Below are 23,491 nucleotides of genomic sequence, written 5' to 3'. Positions count from 1 at the left end.
TTCCCTTCATCGGAATGAAAGAGAGAAGGGGAGAGGACGGATCTAATGTGTCAGCGGCATCTCAGGGGAGTTGTAGATTCAGTGGATTTAGCCTTTGATTATTGTCTTTACTGTCTTCTCTCTGTCTCTGTCTCCCGCTCTCTCTCTGCTACTGCTGACTGTGTTATTTGCATCAATGAGCCCTGAAAAAAAGAGAAATGGTAATTTCCCTTATTTCTTTCTCCTCTCCAATATCTCAATCAGTCTTTTAAACATTTCTCCTCAGTCTTTATTTCTCTCACTTCTCCCCCATATTCTTACAACACTCTTTCCTTCCTTATTTCTCTTTTCCTTGTCCCTCTGTTTTGCTTCCTCTCTGCCTCTCAGACTAGAATCCCTCCAACAAGGCTCCTTTTCATAGCAAACAACAGCAGCCTTCTCGCCCCCCTCTTTGTCTCTTCATGTGCCCCCCCCTCCCCCCACACACACACAGACACACACCACCAGCCCTCCATGCAGCCTCCCCCTGCCGCTAGCTGTCCGTTGTACCCCACATCTCAGGCTGTCGAATCAATGCAGCACACCTCCCTCGCTTTCATTGTCTCTGCGTCGGCCCCGGCCAGCATCGCTGATGGAGTGAAAAACGGGAAAAAGGAGAAAGCGGGGGTGGATGGGTGGTTGAGTGGGGGGGGTGAATCATAGGGGCTCTCTCCCTCCTCCTGATGCTGCAGATCTTCATCTGCTCAGTGTTGAGGTGCTGAGTATCTTACTCCTCCTCCCCAAAGCTCTTTGTCTTTACATGTTAGTTTTAATGCACTTTATTCTGTCATAGAATTTCCTTCAGCCTGAAGGAGGAAAATCTAATTTATTTATTAGTGGAAATAGTTAAGTGCCCGTTTTAAACATGCCTGTTCAGAACTGGACGATTGCTTGGCCTGTGGTGCTGCTGCTTGCAGCTTTCTCCAGAACCACTCAACACTCGATTTCGAGTTTCTTTGGGTCCTGAGCAACACACCTGTCCCCCAAACACCTACCTTTATTATGGTATATTGAACTATTTTGCTATTCTTACTCATTGTACCCCGAAATAGTGTGCAAAAACCATCTCTGTGTTCTACTTCTAACAAAATATAAAAATTTGAATGCAGGACTTTAACTGTGTGGCATTAATAGTTTCACTGTTACTGTGTACTTCTACAGTGTGGCGATACTTGACACTTGTATTATTCAGATTCCCATCTGTAAAGTTGGACGCTTTTGGGGGTCTGTGAACACAGCGCAGGCTGAACTTTTAATACAAAAAGTTCTGGCAGCTCTGCATTTAAATAATCAGCTTTTCCATGTTTATCATGGACTGATACTTATGGACGAAGGGAAAGATATGTTGGCTGTGATTGGTTGTTCCGCATCACATGACATGGGGTGCATGCTGCTGCTTTCCAAAAGTTCAACGCAGTTTATCTCAGGGCTCAGCAGTCGCACCCTGAAAAATAGGCGCTCAGGAACGTGTGTGCGCCACAGCAGTTTCGCTCTGGCGTTTGAGCGCGCCTGTCTTTCGTCTACATTGAAAACAGTGAATTTGAGCGTGCAAAAAAGCAGCATGTGTGCTGCCCCTGAGGATTCTTCTTGACTTTGAGACGCACCAAGAGAGTCCTCGCTTTATTATCGTTAGATTTTGGTGTTCCAGTTTGAGCCTTGCAGTTTGCTATGACTGCAGCTCCTTACTTCCTTCTCTCCAGAATCAGACTGAGGTTTATTGCCAAGAAGGTTTTATGTGTTTGTTGTGTACAATACACGCACACTTAGGAAATATAAAAATAGAGGCAAACTAGCACAAAAGTCAAGAACATAAGTATAGAAAGGGAATATGAAAACGATAAAAGATACTATAATAATATGTGCCATGTCACTGTTGTATAATGAGTAAGCTGTACAGTTTTGTGCAGGTCTTTGTTCTCATGTTGAATTTCCTAACTGATCCCCTGCACCCACCAGCACCCCGCCGATCCCTGGCAGTATCCTAATGCTATAAAACTCATCTTATTGCAAGCAGAGTGGTGCAAGCAATAATTCTCCAGTCAATCTGATTGTATTACAGCATCATTAAGACCCGTCACACAGCAGCATTGTTCTCTCTCCGCTGCTCTCAATGCAGCCTGAGTGGCCCGAGCCAGACTGTTAGAAACCTGCATTGTGTTCAGCTGCAGCTCGGGCTCTTTCAGTGTGTCACTCTGGCTGCTGGCAGCGCGGGCCTTGGCTGTTATCATAATCCATTCAGTTAACAAGCAGTGTGTCTGCCTGCCCCACCTCTGCTGCACTTCTTGATTGGCTTATCTTGGACTTCACCTCAACATGTGTGTGCAAAGCCAAATTTCAGGGTCGTGTTGAGTTGAGTCAACTTGGTTTATATAAAATATTTAACCTAAAACTTTACAATACATTGCAAGACATTAGACAGGGCAGAGCATTTTCTCTCTTGATAAATGCTGCCTGTAAGTTAGAGGGTGTGCATTTGTGATCTGTGATCATGCCTACATTGTGCTTTGTGTTCTGCTCCATTTATGCACAAGTTTCATTCACAAAAAGATTACATAAAAGCTTCAAGACAGATTTCACACCACATAGCTTTGAGTCCTGCTGTCAGAAATCAGCAGACAGAAAAACAGATTGCACATCTGCACCTCCACACCCCGTAAGTAATGTTTTAATGTAGGTGTGTTTCTCCCTCTGATCAGAAATGTGGGCTTTTCTTTTGGACATGCATCTCTCTCTACTAACTGTTGGTGAGTTGGTTTACGTTCAACGCACAGAGGCTGTGTGTCCAAAAAAACACACTTGAGACATATATTCTGAATGTGCTGTGTACTTGTCCAAAAAATGCTTCTGCAACCCAAAATATGTCGACATATCCCACATGTCCGAATCGGAAAATGCTGTAAGGCCTAATTCAGAATATCAGAACAGAATATGCTGTTTACATGAGCTGTATCAAATTCGAAATATTGTCATATTTGAAATAATAGTGTAATATCTGTGCACACATTTCGTGTAAACATTGTCACCGTCAGACTTTAGCTCCAAGCTGTAATTAGTCATCAAAGCTCCAAATCAGCCATCAGTGGGTGTGTCTCACAGTCCAAAGATTTAACCACGTCTCTCTCACGGTTGTCAACGTTCGTCGCAGCAGGCGACTCAAAACCACACAGTGTAAAGCAGCCTTAAAGCCATAGCTTAGCTGGGAGGCAGCCGAGGGAGCGTAACCATCACCGAGATGAATGAGAGAGTAGAATACAGTATGTTACAGGTGATGTAACGCTGAACAACCCGCATTAACACTAATGCCTGCCATACACTGGAAGACTTTGAAAGACTAAAGCCTGACACCCTCTCACATCATAAAACAGTGTAAGTTTGTAGTCACACACTGTAAGATTTTGCAAAGACTGGGGGTCCTGCAGGGTCAGTATTAACAAGATTAAAACCAGATTCCTTTTGAGATAATTTCCCATCCTGCTCCTGGTGGAAAATGTTGCACCAAACTCCCTTAAAGAACTATGACATTTTAACAATTCCTTACTTGTCCGCAAAAAAGTACAACTCTAGAAACAGATAAAAGGCATCACACGTCGACAGTTTTCTAGTCAATTCGGCATCAATATCATCCATAAAGATGAACTGTATTTTTGTACAAACTTTAAATTTGTGCTGGTTGGTTTCTCCTCCTTTTCCATACAAAGGAACCCGAGACTTGTTCATGTTCATGTGCCTCCCCGGAGTCCCCTCCATGGCTGCATCCAAAGCCCCTTTTACACTGCCAGATTTTCGGCGAATGTTGGGCCATTTTGCCGGCAAGCTGCGAGCATTTAGACACACAGAGAGAATTGCCAAAGGACTGACCAGCCGCGGCTTCCCTCCCACGTCACTGTTTACGTCACACGCTGAGCTACACGTTTTGTTACTTGCTCACGCCCCCTATTGCCCCGAAAAAGGCACATTCTGTATAAACAAAAGTAGGTAGGCGGCATTTTGCTGCACTCCCCGATTTTGTTTTTATACTGCCAATGCTGAAAGAAGACTGACTGGGCTTTCCTGCAAATTTGCACAACTCCTATCTAAAAAGGACTCAAATGTCCACCCTCTGGACTTTGGACTGAGCCCTCGGGGACTTCAGTTGTACATTCTGTGACATGTTCACCGTCTTCACGCAAAGTCTGCGAGGGCAGTTCACAAAGCCACTCGACAGTTTCACTCGTTGCATATTTAACACATTTAAACATGAATTGGTTCACATTAAGGTATTATAATTCCTAAAGGCCGTAGAATATTATAATTGTCCCCCTGCTGAGAAAAAATGAGAAATGTTTTTTTTTAAACACAAAAATATAGAGTAAATTCAACAACTTTTCCTGAGTCACTGGTGCATGTCACTAAGGATCATGTACAAGTCCATATTAGTGGTTCTTGCATGAGGCCCATTGAGTCAGCACAGTAGCACTTCCTGAGTAAAAGGGCTCCACATATTTCTTCAGGCCAAATTCCAGTCAGTTAGCCATACATAGAGAGAGGAGCATAAGTTTCCTGTACATTAAATTAAGTGCAGCTGGATCTCACTGATGTTATTATCATTAAGCCTTTGGACTGTGTGGTGGCAGCCCTGCAGACTCTCTGACTATCACACTATCTGATAGGTGGGCTGTTATCCAGTCTTGTATTTGCCTGCTGCATCTCTAAGTGCAGCGGTAAAGTGATACGACTGATCAGTTAACAGGAGGAGCTATCTCTTGTGAAACAGACATTAGATTAAAAACAACATGGATATGAGATGGATGATAATCTGAGAGGGGGGCTGGTATAGTAAGACAGGGTCCAGGACTTAAAAGGTTGTGTTTTATTTGGGTTGTTAGTTTAATTCAATTAATTTGATTGATTTGATCAAGGTTTGTATTAGGACTGCCCAGTCGCCCAAGAGTCATCATCACGGCCTATTAGTCGACTTTTTGCATGTTTCTGATATGAATGTAATGATTAAATGATATATTTTGGTGGTTTGAGTTGAAGGTGTGAGAAAGAATAGTATCAGTAACATTGTTAACACTGTGCTACATTACAGAGAAATACAAACCGTACTAATGAACCTTCATTAATATAGGCCTATATTTTATCTCCAAGTGCACGTCACACACTGAGCGAGCCGCCTGTTAATGACGCTGTGGGCTAATGGGCATGTAGCTACTTCCATGTTTCAGATGATACGTCATGTTTGTAGTCGACCAATGAAGATGAGTTTACATATCACCTTGGGTTCGTCCTTCACCTTCTCAAAATGATCCCACACTTTGGATTTCCTGCCCGACATGTTATTAACTAGCCTGTGGAATAACCGCAGGTACCAGCCCTGGAAATTAACCTGACTCCTGTCTGACTGCTGAGCGTGGACACTTCCTGTATCTGTCCTTTCAAATTAAAGTCACACATGGTCCAGTCTTAAAGTGATAATGCGACTAAGCGACCAATGAATCTTGCCGACTAATGACCGTTCTGGCAATATAACCTTTATTGATAAATATTTATTTGTAAAAGGATATAACTTGACAAGTATGTACTTCTCGCTGCACCTTTCCAGATGTGAAATACTTTCATTCTGTTGCATATTGAGTTTGCTATAAATATATTTGCTTGGTGTTCTTGTTTTCTTTTCTGACTTACTTTTTTTCACATGTTAGAAATAAAATCATAAAAATCTAGATTCCAGATTAGATCATCAGAGAGGAAGAAAGGAATTGTTTCTTTAAAGGAACACTGCAGAATTGTCAGTTACTGTTTTTAAACTGTAAAGCCAGCCACAGATTCACTCTTGTTTGGCGTTTCGCCTCATTACATTTGTATTTTTTCTGTGCCGTGTCTCGTGATGCCTGCTGTTTACAGTCTGGCACCTGGTCGCTACCTTTTTATAAAGTCCCGATATCACCTGAGGGCTGTGGAGGTACACACCCAAAAACGTCCTGAACACAGAAAATACAGGCAGAGGGCGGAGTCTCTGCAGGAAAAACACACCGCCACACACTGAGAGTGGGTCACAAGTGAGGGTTGAGTTTATACATTGCTTTGTAGGAAAATCCTGTGTAGTATATCTTTAAATTTATTGATAAAATGTTTTTGAAATGGTGAAGATTCTTCTCTTGTTTTTTTTTTTGTGTGTGTGTGTGGTTTTTTTTTTTTTGTTCAAAATAAAATCTAAAAAGCAAAAAAACAAATCAAAATCTATTAAACTAACTACTTATTAAACTTTTGGTAGCTTATGAGAAAAATAAAATCAATTGCTTTGTTTTTAGTCCACAAAATATGTGTTGCTGCAGTAATAATGACTGAAGTGAGATGAAGACACTGAAAACTGTATCCTGTTAGATAAAACAAAGGTTGATGAAGTTTTCCTTTGGGGGACAAAAGTTGGAGTTCGGATCGAATGCAGCGATTGGTTGAGCGTCCTGTCTGTCTTCCCCACGTGGAGGCCTCCGACTGACGTAACTGCTCGCATAACATCTAGCTAGCTAGTAACAGGGACGCTTGTGGATATAAACTTTTCTCCGTAACAATGGCAGTCAAATTCGAACCACTGCTTCCACCTCCAGTCGCTCCAACAGGGAAATCAGCTGGCAAAAGAAAGAATATAGCAGAAAAAGCTAACACTAAGAGAGAACTCGATGCTGCAAGAGTCAAAACTCGGGTCAACATCGGCTCTGCTTTTGAGCGATGGCGACGACTGATGCAGCTTCATCCTGAGACAAAAAGGGACGAGATGGTCGCAGAGGTTCTGCTGGACTGGTATTTTCAGTTTGCCTCTAATGTAACATAGGCTATAACGTTATATATGACAACACAGCACAGTTGCTAATGTTACTCCGCACATGCAAACACAGTCAGCATATATTCATACATTCGACTTGTACTCTGCCAAAGTGCTGATAGCAAGACGATACAAAGGCAGACGGTGTGCTGAACAATATCAGGTGAAACTTTGGAGGATAAAATTTGACAGTGGTGTGTTCAGGGTCATCTGGTGGGTAATGTGAGCTGTTGTACAGTACAGCACAGGTGTGTGTGTTTGTTTAAAGTGTGTGTGTTGGGGGGTTCTGTTACACAGACGTTCATCTAGTCATTTGCTACGCGATACGTCGCTCCTGATACCAGGATCGGATATCTGTTGAAGAAGAGACACCTTCATTGTCGTCTCTAACAGATGTTATTTGCAAGGACACCTAACGGTCACCAGAGCAGACACCGCTGATTACTGTTTGTTCACAAACAAACACCACGAGGTTCAAACCTTGTGTGTGTGTGTGTGTGTATGTGTGTGTGGCTGAACTGTGTGTTTGGTCGACATGCTGAATCGTGGCCAAATCGTTGCAGTGACAGTCAGTGGTGTTTATAATGTGAATATCTGGATGTTAAATGTTCATCTGCAGTTTTCTGTAGTGTCTAAGTAGAATGGGACTGTTTGGTGGAAACAAGGCTTTTAGCAACATTACCGTCTAATGGTGTAACTTCATTACTCACTCAGTGACTCAGGGACTGACTCGTATTTATAGGGCTGGCCCATGCTTTGCTGCTGTCCAGCCAAAAAGAGTCAGTCATAAAGATGCTCTAATATGTTGCTCAAAGAGCTGTTTGTCGTGTTCTGGACACACAAACAAGCTCAACTTCTTTCACAGCCTCATAGACATGCTGCTCTTTTTAATCAAGACTCTTTATCACTGTAAGCTCATCAACATCAGACGACTATCAGACAATCAGCCTTGAACGAGCTCTCGACATGATTCATGCTTAGTGTTTTAGTCTACTTACATAAAGTCGTTTGCAGAATTGCATCAGGTTCTCAGTGCAGAAGTAGATTATCGATCAGAGGAGCACAGTGTGAGTGCTCTTTCAGGAATGGTAAGTAGCTTCCCCTCCCGGCTTGTTGTCTTGTCGTGTTTCAGCTGTGTAGAAAGTTTACTGACTGTTCTTTGCTCTTCCACAGGGGTGACCCCAGCCTCGTCAAACTAAACGTAGCCATAACCTGTGGTTACCTCCTTTATGGTGAGCTATTTTTGTCTTTGTATTTTTGACTCCTGCTCGTGTACAGTCAATGAGCGCAGTCAGTCAGTGTGCTGTATGGTGTAAACACAAAGGAGAGAGACTTTAACATGAAGTGACCTGATTAGAGTTCGAAACACCAGTGCCAGGCGTGACAGCTATAAATCACATCTGGTAATCTGCACTTTGATGTGATCGAAAGTCAAAAACTTATTTTACACAATAGAGGGAACAGTGTGAGTCAGACAGTGCCTCTCATGGACTATTTTGTCGAGCCTGGATATTCCACTCAGACTGCTTTTATAAATTAAAGGTTATGACCTCAGTTTAAAGCTGGAGTGCTGAACTTTTGTCACCTCCTTCTGGCAGTGAGAGTAATTACACAGACACTTTCACAGAATCACATAACGACAAATGAAGCATTGAGAAAACAAGATTAAAAAGCAGTGCCACACAGAAAAGACAATAACTCGTACTCGTACTCGTCCGTACTCGTACTCGTTGTCCTCCGCTTATCCGGGTCGCGGGGGCAGCAGCCTCAGCAAAGAAGCCCAGACAGTCCTCTCCCCAGCCACTTCCGTCAGCTCTTCCGCGTGAACCCCGAGGCGTTCCCAGGCCAGCTGGGTGATGTAGTCCCTCCAGTGTGTTCTGGGGCAGCCCCGAGGTCTCCTCCCGGTTGGACACGCCCGAACCACCTCCCAAGGGAGGCGTCTGGAAGGCATCCTTACCAGATGCCCGAACCACCTCAGCTGGCTCCTCTCGATGTGGAGGAGCAGCGGCTCTACTCCGAGTCCCTCCCGGATGTCTGAGCTTCTCACCCTCTCTGTAAGGCTGAGCCCAGCTACCCTGCGGAGGAAACTCATTTCGGCCGCTTGTACTCGCAAGCAGTCCACCTGAGGAAGGACCTCCCCCCCGACCTGGAGTGGGCAATCCACCCTTTTCCGGCTGAGGACCATGGCCTCAGACTTGGAGGTGCTGATTCTCATCCCAGCTGCTCCACACTTGGCTGCGAACCGACCCAGCGAGAGCTGGAGGTCACTGTTCGATGGAGCTAGGAGGACCACGTCATCCGCAAAAAGCAGGGACAAGATCCTCCCATCACCGAACGTGACACCCTGCACCACTCGGCTGCGCCTAGAAATTCTGTCCATTAAAGTTATGAACAGAACCGGTGACAAAGGGCAGCCCTGGCGGAGTCCAACCCTCACCGGGAACAGGTCCGACTTACTGCCAGCCACGCGAACCAGACTCATGCTCCTTCGGTACAGGGACTGGATGGCCCTTGGCAAGGGGCCACCAACCCCATACTCCCGGAGCACCCCCCACAGGATGCCCCTGGGGACACGGTCGTAAGCCTTCTCCAAATCCACAAAACACATGTGGACTGGTTGGGCAAACTCCCATGCCCCCTCCAGCACCCTGGCGAGGGCAAAGAGCTGGTCCACGGTTCCGCGTCTGGGATGAAAACCACATTGCTCCTCCTCAATCCGAGGTTCAACTATCGACCGGACCCTCTTCTCCAGCACCCTGGAGTAGACCTTACCGGGTAAGCTGAGGAGTGTGATCCCCCTGTAGTTGGAACACGCCCTCTGGTCCCCTTTCTTGAAAATGGGGACCACCACCCCGGTCTGCCACTCGAGAGGCACTGCCCCCGATGTCCACGCAATGTTGCAGAGGCGTGTCAGACAATAGAAAAGACAGTAACACAAAACAAAAGCCAGTCTTGCAGATTTCCAGGTTTCGTTCAGCCTGTTTGATGTAAAACACATCACTTCCTGTGAACCTGCACAGGAAAGCCGCCACAGACACTAAGAGTGTTTTCATACTTGGTCCTTTTCAGCGCCCTAAAAACGGACTCAGAGTGGTGACTTATCATTTTTTGCACATATGTGAACACTACAAGAGAACTCAGACCCCTCTGAAGCGAACCGAACCCAGTCCTCAGTGCGGTTCACTTCACCACGTAGGCCTGTAACGGTTGCAAGGACGCAGGACGAGGAGTAGTTAGGTCCACAGAAGATACCTCACGTCTCCAGATGTGGAATGTAGAATACAAGGCTAAGTTTATTTGAGAGCGAGGAGCTTCATAACTGCGCTGCAGTGTCACATCAAAGTAAAAACAAAACAACATCAATATATATTATATATAGTGTGTACAGAAAGAGAACTGACTCCCTTTTCTGTCAGTCCACTTTTTGGTGCACTTTCAGAGGACTGAGTTTGGTTCGTTATAAAAGGACAAAATGTGAAAACACCAATCAGCATTGTGTGAACTCGTTTGACAAGGGCTTGTCTGTGATGCTCATGTATACATCCCGCACTCCAGCTTAAATTTTATAGCACATTTTAAGCCTCAAATGTTTTCCTCAGTGTCAACGACAGATATTTTTGGTCATGTTAAACTTCTCCTGTTCACTGGTGCAGGTGCTGCTCCTTAAAGTCACTCCATTAAAGTTACAAACACCGGAGCAATGCTGGTTATTTAAGATTGAATGCATATTCAGCTGCAGAAGAGGCCGTCTGCACTTTGAGGTGTGAAATTTAAGGTGCACTGATAAAAGAGAAACATATGAAGGGAACAATATGAGTGAGAAAGTGGTGTTCATGCCTTGTTTTGTCTTTCCCTGACTCTGACTGCTTTAGAAATGGAAGGTTATGATAAATGTGTCCACACTTTCTGCCCCTGTATAAATGTTCTCTACATTTCAACCTCTTCTTTGCCTTTAAAGGCAGTTGTGTTTATAATCATCCTGCCAGTCAGTGTGCCATCTCTCTGACCAACCTGTCCCCCTGTCCTCTAGACCTTGTGCTGCTAGCATGTAACTGGAGCACTATGGGAGACAGCTTTTTTGTCTGTCACCACTTGGCGGCGCTCTATGCATATGGATATGTGCTGGTGAGTCAACCACTCCTCAAAACCCAAGTGTGTAATAGGATGTCTGTTAAAGAGTCTGTAATGTCTTAAATTAATTTACAATGAATATGAGGAGTTAAGTCATTAAGTCGTCTTAAATTCGAATTTATGAGGTCTTAATAGCTACATTTATCTAATTTTATTTATTCATCTTCAAGTTCTTTGTGTTCAAATAAATGAACCAACTTTTCACTGAAATTAATGCTGTCTTTTTCCAAAGTCTGTGATAAATTTGGATGAAATATTATTTTGTAAAGGTCTTAAAAAGCATTAAATTGAAGTGTCCGATATCTGTAGACACCCTGTACAAACTTCAATAGCAATTAGAGACACTGTATTATTTATATAATGTATCTGTGTCATTTAGCGTGACTGTGTGTGTGTTTGGTCATTGCAGACACGTGGCGTGCTTCCCTACTTTGCCAACTTTCGCCTCATTTCAGAGTTGTCCACACCTTTTGTGAACCAAAGGTGAGTCAGCCTCACTGGAGACGTATTCCTCTGTTGGTCAACATATCCCAGGATTCAAACCACCCTGTGTTTGACCTATTTTCTACTCCAACATTTCTAATTTGGAGGTTGCATTAGACTTCCTCGTTGTCTGTTGTGTTGACGGACAGGGTCGTAAAAATTCTGTCAAGTGTGTAGGATTTTTGGGGATGTATTAGCTGAAATGTAATATAACTAGTATGTTTTTCTCAGTGTAAACTCACCTGAAATTAAGAATCATGGAGTTTTCATTACCTTAGAATGAGACGCTTATATCTACATAGGGAGCAGCTTCTTGTTTATGGAGATCGCAGTGTTCACCGTTAGGGCTGCAACGATTAGTCGACTGATCGATGACTAATCGACTATTAAAATAATCAGTGACTATTTTAGTAGTTGACTAATCAGTTTAAGTCATTTTTCATAGAAAAGTACTATAAAAGTACCCAAAATACTCTTATTGCAGCTTCTTACATTCAAATATTGGCAGCTTTACACACTCTCCCATGACGGTAAACTAAAACCCTTGGGCGTGAGCATGAAACAAGACATTAGATGACATCATTATGGGGTTTGGGAGAGACAGACTGACATTTTTCTACATTTTAACACTCGTACTCGTCGTCCTCCGCTTATCCGGGTCTGGGTCTGGGTCGCGGGGGCAGCAGCTTCAGTAAAGAAGCCCAGACAGTCCTCTCCCCAGCCACTTCCGTCAGCTCTTCCGAGGGAATCCCGAGGCATTCCCAGGCCAGCCAGACGATGTAATCCCTCGTGTCCTGGGGCAGCCCCGAGGTCTCCTCCTGGTTGGACATGCCCGAAACACCTCCAGAGGGAGGCGTCCGGAAGGCATCCTTACCAGATGCCAGAACTATCTCAACTGGCTCCTTTCGATGTGGAGGAGCAGCCCCCCGACCTGGACCTCGAACACATTTTTCGATAAAATGATTAGTCGACTAATCGAAGAAATAATCGACCATCCATACTGTGTGATACTGTGATCCATGCAGTCTGTTTTTGAACAGGCTGCTCTAAGTCAAGCCAATAACATCATCAGTGACTCTTCTCATCATAATCAATGACACTATGACGATTTGCTGACTGATGATATTTTTATTTATTTATCTTTTCGTGTTTCTTAGTGCTACGTTGGGTATAATGTTGATTTGGCTGTGTACTATGCTGCAGTATGGGTGACAATAAAGTTAATCTTGATCTTAAACCCTCCTGAACAATGAACGCTGAAGGAATTCTAAGTTTCTAAGAAGTTTCAGCTGGTTGCAATTTGCAATCCTCACCACTAGATGCCACTAAATTCCCCTAAACCTTACACACTGATCCTTTAAATGTGGATATGACAACTTTGAACATTCCAGTCAGATGTCAGATTTCTCTGTCGTTGCTCAGAAAATATTTAGTTAATGTGACTTCTGTTCTTCTCCCTCCAGGTGGTTCTTCGAGGCGTTAAAGTACCCCCGCTCACATCGGCTGGTGGTACTAAACGGCGTTGCCATGGCGGTGGTGTTCTTCCTGGTACGCACCGCCGTCATGCCATCTTACTGGGCCAGTGTATTCGCCACCTTTGGCACTCCAGAATTTGAGCGGCTGGGCTTGGGCGCCCAGGTGGCCTGGATCACCTCCTGCATCGCCCTGGACATCTTGAACCTTATCTGGATGTATAAGATCACCCGTGGCTGCTACAAGGTCCTGACCGGGAGGGGAGGACGAAAGGTCAAGGAGGCAGCAGAGAAGGAGTCTTCCCCAGACGGGAAGCACGTCAACAACCACACAGACTAAAGAGATGTAGAGCAAAGGATAAGTAGACATGGACATGAGCAGGGAGGGAGGCTGGACATCCAGGAACCTCACAGCCTCTCTCGGCTGCTACAGCCTCAGCGTCCCTCCCTCCAATCCCCAATCTCAGCCCTTGATCTCCTTGTAGTTGGCTAGTGGACCGGGCTAGTCCTCAGGTCCTGACCCCAACACGAGACAAAGAGACTGCTCTTTGACTCGCACAAGCACCAGCCTTCGCAGCCTCAGTGTTAGCCTGCTGGGCGATAGCTTTTGGTCGCAGACAACAAGGTAGAGCTCACAAGCACACTTTTAACTCCGTCTGTCACTCGCCTCTTTCGCCCCCACCGCCATTCCTGTCCCATCTCCCCTCAGTCTCCTCTCACGCTCAACTTCAGCCAAAGCCCAATCCTCTGAAGTGCCTGTGAAAGACAGGAAAGCAATAATTGTGGAGGAATAAGATCACAAAGTCTAACAGAGCTACACCCCTTCAGAAGACAACCATCTCTCACTCTCGCTACTGCTCCCGAACGACCGGAGGCTTCTCCTGTCGTTCGCACTCCGTCCACACCAGGAGACGTGCCGCACAGAGCGACGTCCTCCCCCATCAGATCCATACAGTGTTTGTGAATCTATAGGGCTCTTGTCTTAAACTCATCAGACCTCACAAAGAGACAGAAGAAACACCATAATGCCTCTTCTACAGTATCACCTGCTGTGGCCTCCTTGTAACAAGTGGCGCCTGCCTATATCACCAGCCATGCCCCTCCAACCTCCTTACAATTTGGATTATATATTAAGAATCTAAATATGCATGCAGGAGAGAGAAAGACCTGCTCTCCAACATCCTTAGCTTGTCACGGGACGATTTTGCCTTTTCAGTATTCATGGTGTTGTTTGTATTGTCTTATTTTACACACACTGATGTCCTTCGCAGTCACATGTCTAATTCAGATCTCATCCATTGCAACCCTCTGCCTCACTGGATAAGGCTCCACTATCCAGCTTGAACGTTTGGTTTTGTTCTACCTCTCCCCCTGTTCCTCTTTCCACTGTAAAGAGTGATTTAGCCTTTAACGTGTTATCTGTTGTGATATCACTGGTTGAGAGGAACTCCTCCGCGTCTCCTCCGCTTTTTTTTTCCCAGCCAGTGCAGTGAAACAGAGCGGCATCACTTCTCTCGTCAGTGTATCTTTCTAGAGAAACACCCCCGGAGGCTTTTATACTTCCTCTTATCTCCTTTGTTCTCGGTGACTCTGAGAACCTAATTTGGGACAGGAGTGGAAAAAGTCCACACACACACAAACACTTGTAGATGTGTGAACATTTTCCACTCTCCTCCTCAAGTTTGCACAAGCAGAGCGTAGCATGCAAACTGTACACTGTATTTGGTGCCCTTCTTAAACACTGACATGGTGCTCTTTTGTTTCTGTTGCAGAATGTCAGCAGTAGGAATGCTAGCAATATGACATTTTTCAAAAGTTTCTAATTAATTTGGATGTACCGATCTGTGATAAGAATCTGTTGGAATCAGTGTGGCAATCTGCATGTTGTTTTGTTTTCTCTATAAACTGTAAATCATCACTATGGAGCATGGTAAGATGGACATATCTCTGTGATGCCTTAGCGAATAGTCAAGATAGATGTATAACATCTAAATATTAACTGCATTAATCTGTTGCTTAAAGGGGTTTGTCTTCCAGATGATTTTGCCTCTCAGAGCAGACTGACTGCATGAACTTTGATTCCTTTCTCCTCTCCCTGCATGTCTGTACAGTATATACACACACAGTAGCTACCTTCTGCGTACTGTATGGCTAACTCACTAATCATCACCACGTTCTCTGTGTGCCACTGGGCATTACTCGGTTTTACAAATTCATTAACTCTTGTCTTTGTACTCTAATGGCTACATAGCTGAATCATGACAGACAGACAGAGATACAGGAGGATGTTTCAGATTTGTTTTTTGTCACTCTAGAAATTTAGAAAAGACAAGCTGGCGTGTGTACTCCTGTTTCCTTTTCGCTTAAAGGAGAACTCCACTTACTCAGCATATCACTCCTATAGTGAGGCGAAGCTCCGCCCCTTCCTGTGTCCCCCAGGGGACTTTATTTCAGAAAAAATAGAGTCGTTTTTCTGTAGGCTGACATGAGTGTAAACATGGCACTGGTACCCTCTTCGAAATGTCTGAGATTTTTCATTTGATTTTGGATTATTGCTGAAAATAAGCTTGGCGCAAAACAAACGTTTATGATACTTAAGCAGGATTTAAACTTGTGCAGCAGAGCCTACAGCGGTGTGAGCATTTATATTTGTGCAGTGTGTCTGCGTCACTCTGCAGTTACACCTCCAAAACACACATTAAACACACATTAAACATGGCTTAATAGAGACAGTTTCAAACACAAAGTACACAAATCAGCTTCACTATAACTCGCAGCATTCACAGACAAACACTTGTCTTTATCTGGACACATTTTCCCCACAAATACAACATGCTAACATTATTAGCACAAGCCTATGGCATTTTACATTGTATAAATTAGCCTAGCAGCTAGGGGGCTTTTCCTCCTCTCACATAAAACCAGGGACAACAGCAACATTTAACAAAGGTAACGTTACAAAATTCAGCTCCATTACAGCTCACAAGGTTCACTGACAAAACAACTGTCTTATACTAAACACGTTTTCCAAACAAATACAACATGCTAACTTTATTAGCACAAGCCTATGGCATTTTACACTGTATAAATTAGCTTAGCAGCTAGCGAACTTTTCCTCTACTCATGTTCCAGCCAGGATAAATCACACACAGGACTTAAAATGCTATCTTTGTGGAGGCTTTATTGTCTTCACAATTTATTGTTTCTGAAATTAAAGTAAATCAAAGCGTCGACACAGAGCCTACGCCATAGTTACAGCGTTGATTCACCACAGAAGTATAAATTCCGCCTTACATGTTTTGTTTAGCAAAATGAGCACACCATTTTCATGATTATTGAAGCCTAAATGCCATCATCGCAGGTAAAAAGCTACCATAAGGCTACTAACGAACTACACTACAGTCGCATGACCTAACGTCGCCACCATAATAAGACTGTACAGCCGTGTTCAGCGCAGCTCAGCGTGATGATGTTCTGTTGTCTCATTTAGCCGCTGTAACAACTACGTTTTTCAAGACACATAGAAGCTTCAGCGTTCACAAGTTGGGTATTTACTGATGAATTTTATGTTGTAGAACAAAACGTGACCTTATTCCAGACATCTGAACAAAAACTCACTGACTTTGAGACGAGGGAACCAGGAGTTGTAAAATGCTAACTCATTTCAGGGTTGTAGGTCTTTCTCTGCATGGTAGTTAATTGCGAGAGACCTTTTTTCCCCGTTTGACTTGCTTCATGGATTACACATGATTTTAAGGAATTCAGTAGGTCTTTTTGCAAATAGGGATGTCAGCTCTTATTCATTATTTGGTTCACTGTTGAGAGTATTTTTGATCGGTTAATTTTGCTGCTCCTCAGCTTACTGCGCTGCACACCTCCAGGGTCTGCAGGTAGCTAGCTCAACTGATTCAGGTTTTTTGTAACTGAGATTTTGGACTGTTGTGTTGGACAGCGGTCTCCATCACCGTCATCAAAACAGTGTGTTCATCCCTCCAGTGGAGTTCAGAGACTGGTAGAATCAATGCCAAGGTGCGTTGAAGCTGTTCTGGTGGTACATGGAGGCCCAGCACCTTCTTACGACACTTCGTGCTGGTCGGTGGAGTTCCTCTTTAAGTCTTAGCAGTTGGATGGATGATTAGAGTAGTCTGGTGGTGTTTTCACTGTGGATCTCTAAAGCACACTCCCTGTGGAGCAACGACTCAGCGACCTCCCGCATCTCTGTCTGTCACCACCGAGGAGGGGCTACAGTATCTTGTGCCTTTTACACAAATAGTAGTGCAGTCAGATTTGGATCAGCATGACTTTCTAATGTAATCCCTAGTGATTATCTCCTCTGTATTCCACATGTATCCTCTCTGTATATATTTTTATAATCTGCCTGCACAATGATTAATCCGGCCAAGTATTATAATCCAAAGCTGATCCTGTCGGAGGCCTGTTTTGTGTTGTGCTCTCCTGAATGCAGGGGCATGTCTCTATGAATGTTGTGATGGGTGACTTAGTGGCATTAAGATGAGCTCACAGCGTCCAAGGTGATGAGAGTGGAAACTATATTTTTTTGACATAAGCTCTTTAAGATGTATAGTTGGCAGGAAGGCTAACATCTCAATTCTCTGGCCTCCTAAACTCAAAGCTGTGAATAGTTGTAGAATAAAACTGTAATATCGTTCCTAATAATCTGACAACACTGTGGGAGATTTCCTGAGACTGGCCGACGCTGATCAAAGCGCCGCGTGCTTTGAGTTTAGACTGAGACTGCGCTCCGCCGCAGCTCTCGTGCACAAAGTCAAAACTACACACGTTAGAATCACAGTGTGTCGGACAAACTGAGAGTTTTTGTATCTGTCAGGGTTTTCTACAGAATATATTTCAAGACCTGATATTTGTGCTGCGTCTCACACCCTGGGGCTGTTTGGAAAATAGACCGGATGGATTGAATTTGATAAGGCTGCTATCGAAAGGCCGTGATCTGTGTTGTATCAGGTGAGAACGACCACATTGCCTTTGTTTCTTTGGGGAGGCCAACATTCATTATGTTATATAATGAATATATTTAAATATATATATTAAAAAGGTATACACAAACGTGTATATATCTGTGATCAATATTGAAACCAGATGCACACTGTACTAATTAAACCTCTGTTTTGGTCGTGTTTGGTGTTAAATTTGATGAGTTCTTCACAGAGCTGCATCACAACCTGGTACTGAGCACTGTACGATCGTCTCAAGGTTACACGTGGTACTTGGGCAACTACGATTTTGGCCCCATTTCTGTTTTTCTGAAGTATTTGATTTAAAGTTCGATCCTTGGTGTACAATGAAATAAGATGGATTGAATTCAGTTTCATGACCGTGACAACATTCATGTAATGATTAAGAACGACTGGAAAAATTGCAAACTCATAAATAACTTGACTTTATTTTTCTTTTGAATGATTTGCCAGTTTGGCTTCTGTTCCTTCCCCTTTGTTTTGTCTGTTTTTATTTTTGTCTTTTAATGCAATGCAATTTCTTGTTATGATCTGTTCATGTTTTTCTGGAGATTTTAATGTGAAACAGCCTACACTACACGCAGGCCTTAGGGTCTTCGTCTGAGCATTACCTTGTGACTCGGATTGTCGTCGTCTACAATGACCACTACTAATGATCTTGTAATTGTAGTGCTGAAAGCTGAGACTTACTTGAAAGTGTTGCTCTTCAATAAAGTTGAAGACGAGAGAAAATCATTGTTGGACTTCATTTTTTTACTTGTGTGTTTATCCTCACTGTGCCCACCTCTGTAGCTGCCTGGATACATTGAGTTTCTGGGTTGTACGTCTCATTTTGTGAACATATCTCAGAAACGCATGGATCAAATTTCTTTAAATGTGGCACAAACGTCCACTTGCTTGCAAAGATGAACTGATAAGATTTTGGTGGTCCAAGGTCATGCTGGAACCCAATCACCAGAATAAATGTTGACGTACGTTTTTGCAAACCACTACTTATTATGTAGTTGATACAATTCAACTTTATATTTCAACACCGCTGTGGTTAAACGTGTGGTTAGGTTTAGGCACAAACACTGCTTGGTTATGGTTAGGCAAAGGTTATGTTTCGCAGCACCGTCCTGGCAGGAAACACAGCGAGGTCCCAGTAGAAATTAACCACGTATGGTGACGCTATGCTTATAAAAAATGCAGCGATGACTGTCACAAAAATAACCACTAATGGTGGCACTATGTTGGCAGGAAACGCAGCAATACCTTGGTTAAAAAACAGCCACATTTGATGGCACTGTCCTCGCAGGAAATGCAACATCTAGGGAAAAAATAACACTTACGGTGACGCTATGCCGGCAGGGAATGCAGCAATGTTTAGGGAAAAAACCAACCACTCATGTTGGCACCATCCTGGCAGGAAATGGAGTGAGGTCTCAGTAAAAAAACAAAAAAAAAGAACCACTTATGTTGGCACTATCCCGGCAGGATACACAGCAATGTCTTGATAAAACACAACCATTTTTCATGGCACTGTCCTGGCAGGAAACGCAGTGATGTCTAGGTAAAAAAAAAAAAACACTCATGGTGGCACTATGTCAGCAAAAAAATGCAGCAATGTCGCAGTACAAAACATCCAGTTTTCATGGCACTATCCCTATTGAAATACACAGTGTCAGGACTATTAAAAACACCCACGTTCGGTAACACATAGGGGTCTTACAAAAAATAACCACATATGGAGTCACTATGCTGTGCAGTGATGTCTTGGTAAAAAAAAAAAACAACCATTTTTATGGCACTGTTCCGGCAGGAAATGCAGCAATGTCTCGGTAAAAACACTGTCCTGGCAGGAAATGTAATGATGTCTGGGGAAAAAACCAACCATGTATGGTAGCACTATGCCTGCAAAAAATGCAGTGATGTCTCTGTAAACAGCAACCATTTTATGGCACTGTCCTGGCAGGAAATGCAGTGATATCTAGGGGAAAAACAACCACGTATGGTGGCACTACACCAGCAGGAAACTCAGCAATATCTGGTAAAAAACAACCATTTTCCTGGCGCTGTCCTGGCAGGAAATGCAGTGATGTCTGGGCAAAAACGTTACTAATGCTAGCACTATGCTACAGCATCAGGTCAATTAAAAACAACCATGTTTGCTGTGTTTCCAGCGGCCTCTTAGCCACCAATGTCTCAGTAGAAAAACAACAGCTTTTCGTGGCACTAACACCAGTGAAGACACAGCGACGGGTCGCTACTAAAAGCCTAAAAAGCTGCTGGAAATGCAGCAGTGACTCCAAAAAAACAGCTGCTTTTGTTGTGTGTTGGTCTCTTGAATAGTGGTCCACAGCTCGACAGGCGTGCGGCCTAGGTGTCGCACCTAGGGTTGCCACCTTGGATTTGTGAAAAAAAGGGACACTCGACCAAATGTTTGAGGCGGAGGGCTCGGCTGTTATTACCAGTTCAGACTGACCAACGAACATGAAATTCGGACATAGGAGACCAGATTTGCCATCATTACATGTCCTATGTGCCTGTATTTTATATTAATTTTTATATCAATGAAAAAAACAAATCTGTGTGACTAAATTCTTACATTTTTACATGTATCTCACCATAGCAAGTTGGAAGAAGACATATTCTGCCATATCTGAAGAGGGGAGACTCTCTGGAATCTGGCAACATAAGAACCATGATGCTGGGACATTCTGTCACTAAAACATGTGGTTTGTGCCAGGCGGACATGATTGCCAGTATTTTTTCATTATTGCAAGAAATTCCATTGACTCATTCACAAGTCAAAAATGTGTTTTATCTGAAAGAAACATGCAATATTTACATCTAAGATAACAGAAAAATAGTCAACCAAGTGCAATGATGTCCTCCAAGATAATATTTGCCACTTTGATTAAAAAAATAAATAAGTAAATAAAAAATTGGGGGGGGGGCATGTGTCCCCCTCAGTGATGTGTGTGGTATCATTGGAAAGCTCTGCTCCTGCGCTTTCATGTGATATGCGTGGCATTTCTGTGCGATGCTGCATTCGCGAGTAATCCATCCAAGAGTAATGTGTGTGCAAAGCTGTATGAAAGCTCTGTTATACATCATTTTAGTGTAACTTTATCTTTTTTTTTTTCGCTGTGAAAACATTTGGAAAGCTACAATTCTGCTGTTTCACGTGATATGTGCAGCTTCTTGCTATGACGCACGGTCGCGGAGAAAAACCATAGAGAAGAACAGGTGTGAATTTGGACGCACTATGCGTCGTTTGGGCCCGTAGGGTTAAATATAAATGGAAAAAATACAAATTAAAACATGACTGGATGTGCAGATATACTAAGTGAACTGTTAGGACTTCCCACAGCTCCTCTTACCTCTTTGCTGTCTCTGACACAGATGTTCTTGAGCCTGTTGTTGGACTCCTTGGCCTGCTGCTGCTGCATTTTCCCCAAAAAACGGGACAAATTGTGTCCCGGGAGAGATTTTTTTTTTTTCCCGGGACAGCTGATGAAAAAAGAGAACAATTCTGGGTGGCAACTCTAGTCGCACCATCCACCATCCACCAAGTCAGCTCATGTACTACGTCTCTTTAGAAACACTGATATGATGCGTATGAAACGTATAAATGTATCTGTGGTTTACAGAAACGTACAGTGCCAACATTCTGTCTGTAACTCAAGAATTCATACTTTAGTTTTGACAAAATGTCACACAAATATCTAATAAGATAAAATGATGACATTTGATACCCAGAAGGTCAAAGGTCAGCTTCACTGTGACATCATTGTGTCGTAACTCAGGAACAAACAGAGATAATTGGTGAGACACTGAATTGCTGACACTAGTCTTGTGTCCACCGTGAAGCTGTGATGATTGTTACGATCATTTGTGCTGCCGGGTTGAAGATGTGTGACGCATCCACATTCTACCAAAAAATACACTTTATTAAATCCCTCCAAAGTCTTCACCGCTTACATGAGTTCTGACAGACATGAATGTAAACAGAAGCTTGACTGGTTGGCGCAGGCACACGGCCGCGAGGCTGTAATTCTGCTTACATTTGTTCTAATTCATCACTTTCCCTGCTTCATGAGCAGTGATGTCAGCACGGGAATAACCTGCTGTATTCAGTGTAAATCATCCAGACAGCAGCAGACTGAACCGCTCCAGTCACTCGTCAGCTGCGGGCTGGTAGTATGACACTTCTACCCCGGCAAGCCAAGACCAGCTACTGGTAGCTGGCACCACCGCTCCGTGTTTTTCTTTTCAATTATGTGTGAGATATTGAAGGAAAGAGGAAGGTGAGGCAGAGAGAGACGTTCAAAAATGAGATGAAGGGGTGAAACGGGAGGGCTGACTGAAATAGGGATGAAAGAGAGAGAGAGTGTGTGTGTGTGTGGGGGGGGGGGGGGGTCTGAGCTGCAGTAGGTCTGTGATTGAAACCATCTCTCCAGTGTGTGTGTGTGTGTGTGTGTGTGTGTGTGTGTATCGGTCAAGGGGCTTGGTCAGAGACCGTGCCTGAAGAGCTTTACCAAACATGGTCACATAACAGAGACTCAATGAAAATTTCCTCCTGCTACTACAGCACACATTCACAGTGTCGACTCACCGCCGGACTTCACTCACGCACACGACGAATATCATCACCTGCAGACACAGAAACACACCTGTGTGTTACAAAAACACACCGTCTGTCGTCACCCCATTTCACACACTTACATTAGAGACACTAAGAAGCGTGCGCGGCGCACATCAAAGCTGTTTCCTTTGTGTCAGAGAGCAACAGCCTCTCGTGGTGTTTACCTTCTGTCAGCTGTGTTTGTGAGACACTTTAACGTCATGAATTCACGTCTGTAAATGTCAAGTCTCCTCTTTCCCTCCAATATCTCTGTTGTGAGTTTGTTCCTCGTGAGCACCACTGAGACACTTTATCGAGCGAGTTATAGTTGTGTAAAAATAAATAGATTTTAGAGATATGCCTATTTCAGGAGGAATTTATTCTGAAGACCTTTCCCAGACTTGGGGAAACAAAAACACACTGAAAAATCAACATTCCAGACTTTAGAGAGGCTATAAACGGAGCCGATTTTACAAGGTACTTAAAGGCTCAGCCAGTCGATCGTAATGACTTTTGAACCAGTTTGTTAACAAGCAGCACCTCCTCTGCCGAAGGTGTCATGAGTCTGTCCCAGCCTGTTAGTAAGGGCCAAGGTTCAGGTGTGTGGACACATCTCAAAGCACTGACAGTTCCCTCCTCAGGTGGCACAACAAGGTATCACATCTTCAGGTAGCTCTGACTAGAAAAGGCTAACAGTTGTGAAGAAAACATGCTGCTGCGCACTGCTAAAAAACACTTGAAATAGTTGAAATATTCAACAGCAGATGACATATGGTGAAATACAAGAACTAAAAGAAGTTGACATTTTAGGAGACAGGTAGCTGGCCCACTCCATGCTAACATGTGCTCACCTATTTTCTCTGGTAACTTAATATCCAGACGTTCCTCTTCAGATCAAACACAGTGTTCAACTTACCCACGATATCTTCTCGTTACCTGTCCTGACTAACCCCAACACTGTACATCTGGAGAACCTGTA

General features: G+C 43.7%; 2 protein-coding genes across 4 annotated transcripts in view; both read left to right on the top strand.

Moving 5' to 3' along the window:
- The window catches only part of plppr2a (phospholipid phosphatase related 2a), a 199,326-nt gene extending 180,694 nt beyond the window's left edge, over positions 1-18,632 (top strand). The window contains exon 9 of the mRNA XM_049560770.1: positions 15,897-18,632. The gene's annotated coding sequence lies outside the window, so the exon portion shown is untranslated. The remainder of the gene's footprint in view (positions 1-15,896) is intronic.
- Positions 1-23,491, top strand: part of tlcd4b (TLC domain containing 4b) — a 154,810-nt gene that overhangs the window by 12,793 nt on the left and 118,526 nt on the right. For 2 of the 3 annotated variants that reach the window (XR_007447833.1, XR_007447832.1), the window contains exons 4-7: positions 7,997-8,055; positions 10,854-10,948; positions 11,364-11,437; positions 12,901-15,655. Coding sequence is in view for 1 of the 3 variants with exons in the window: in XM_049560795.1 (XP_049416752.1) it covers positions 7,997-8,055; positions 10,854-10,948; positions 11,364-11,437; positions 12,901-13,249 (577 nt within the window). In the remaining 2 variants the exon portion in view is untranslated. Of the gene's footprint in view, positions 1-7,996; positions 8,056-10,853; positions 10,949-11,363; positions 11,438-12,900; positions 15,899-23,491 lie in introns of those variants that run through there. The other variant, XM_049560795.1, reaches the window with a different exon arrangement.

Source organism: Epinephelus fuscoguttatus, linkage group LG19 (assembly GCF_011397635.1).
Source record: "Epinephelus fuscoguttatus linkage group LG19, E.fuscoguttatus.final_Chr_v1".
Taxonomy (NCBI): Eukaryota; Metazoa; Chordata; class Actinopteri; order Perciformes; family Serranidae; genus Epinephelus; species Epinephelus fuscoguttatus.
The sequence above is the reverse complement of the archived record's forward strand: the minus strand, read 5'-3'. Positions and strand labels throughout refer to the sequence as shown.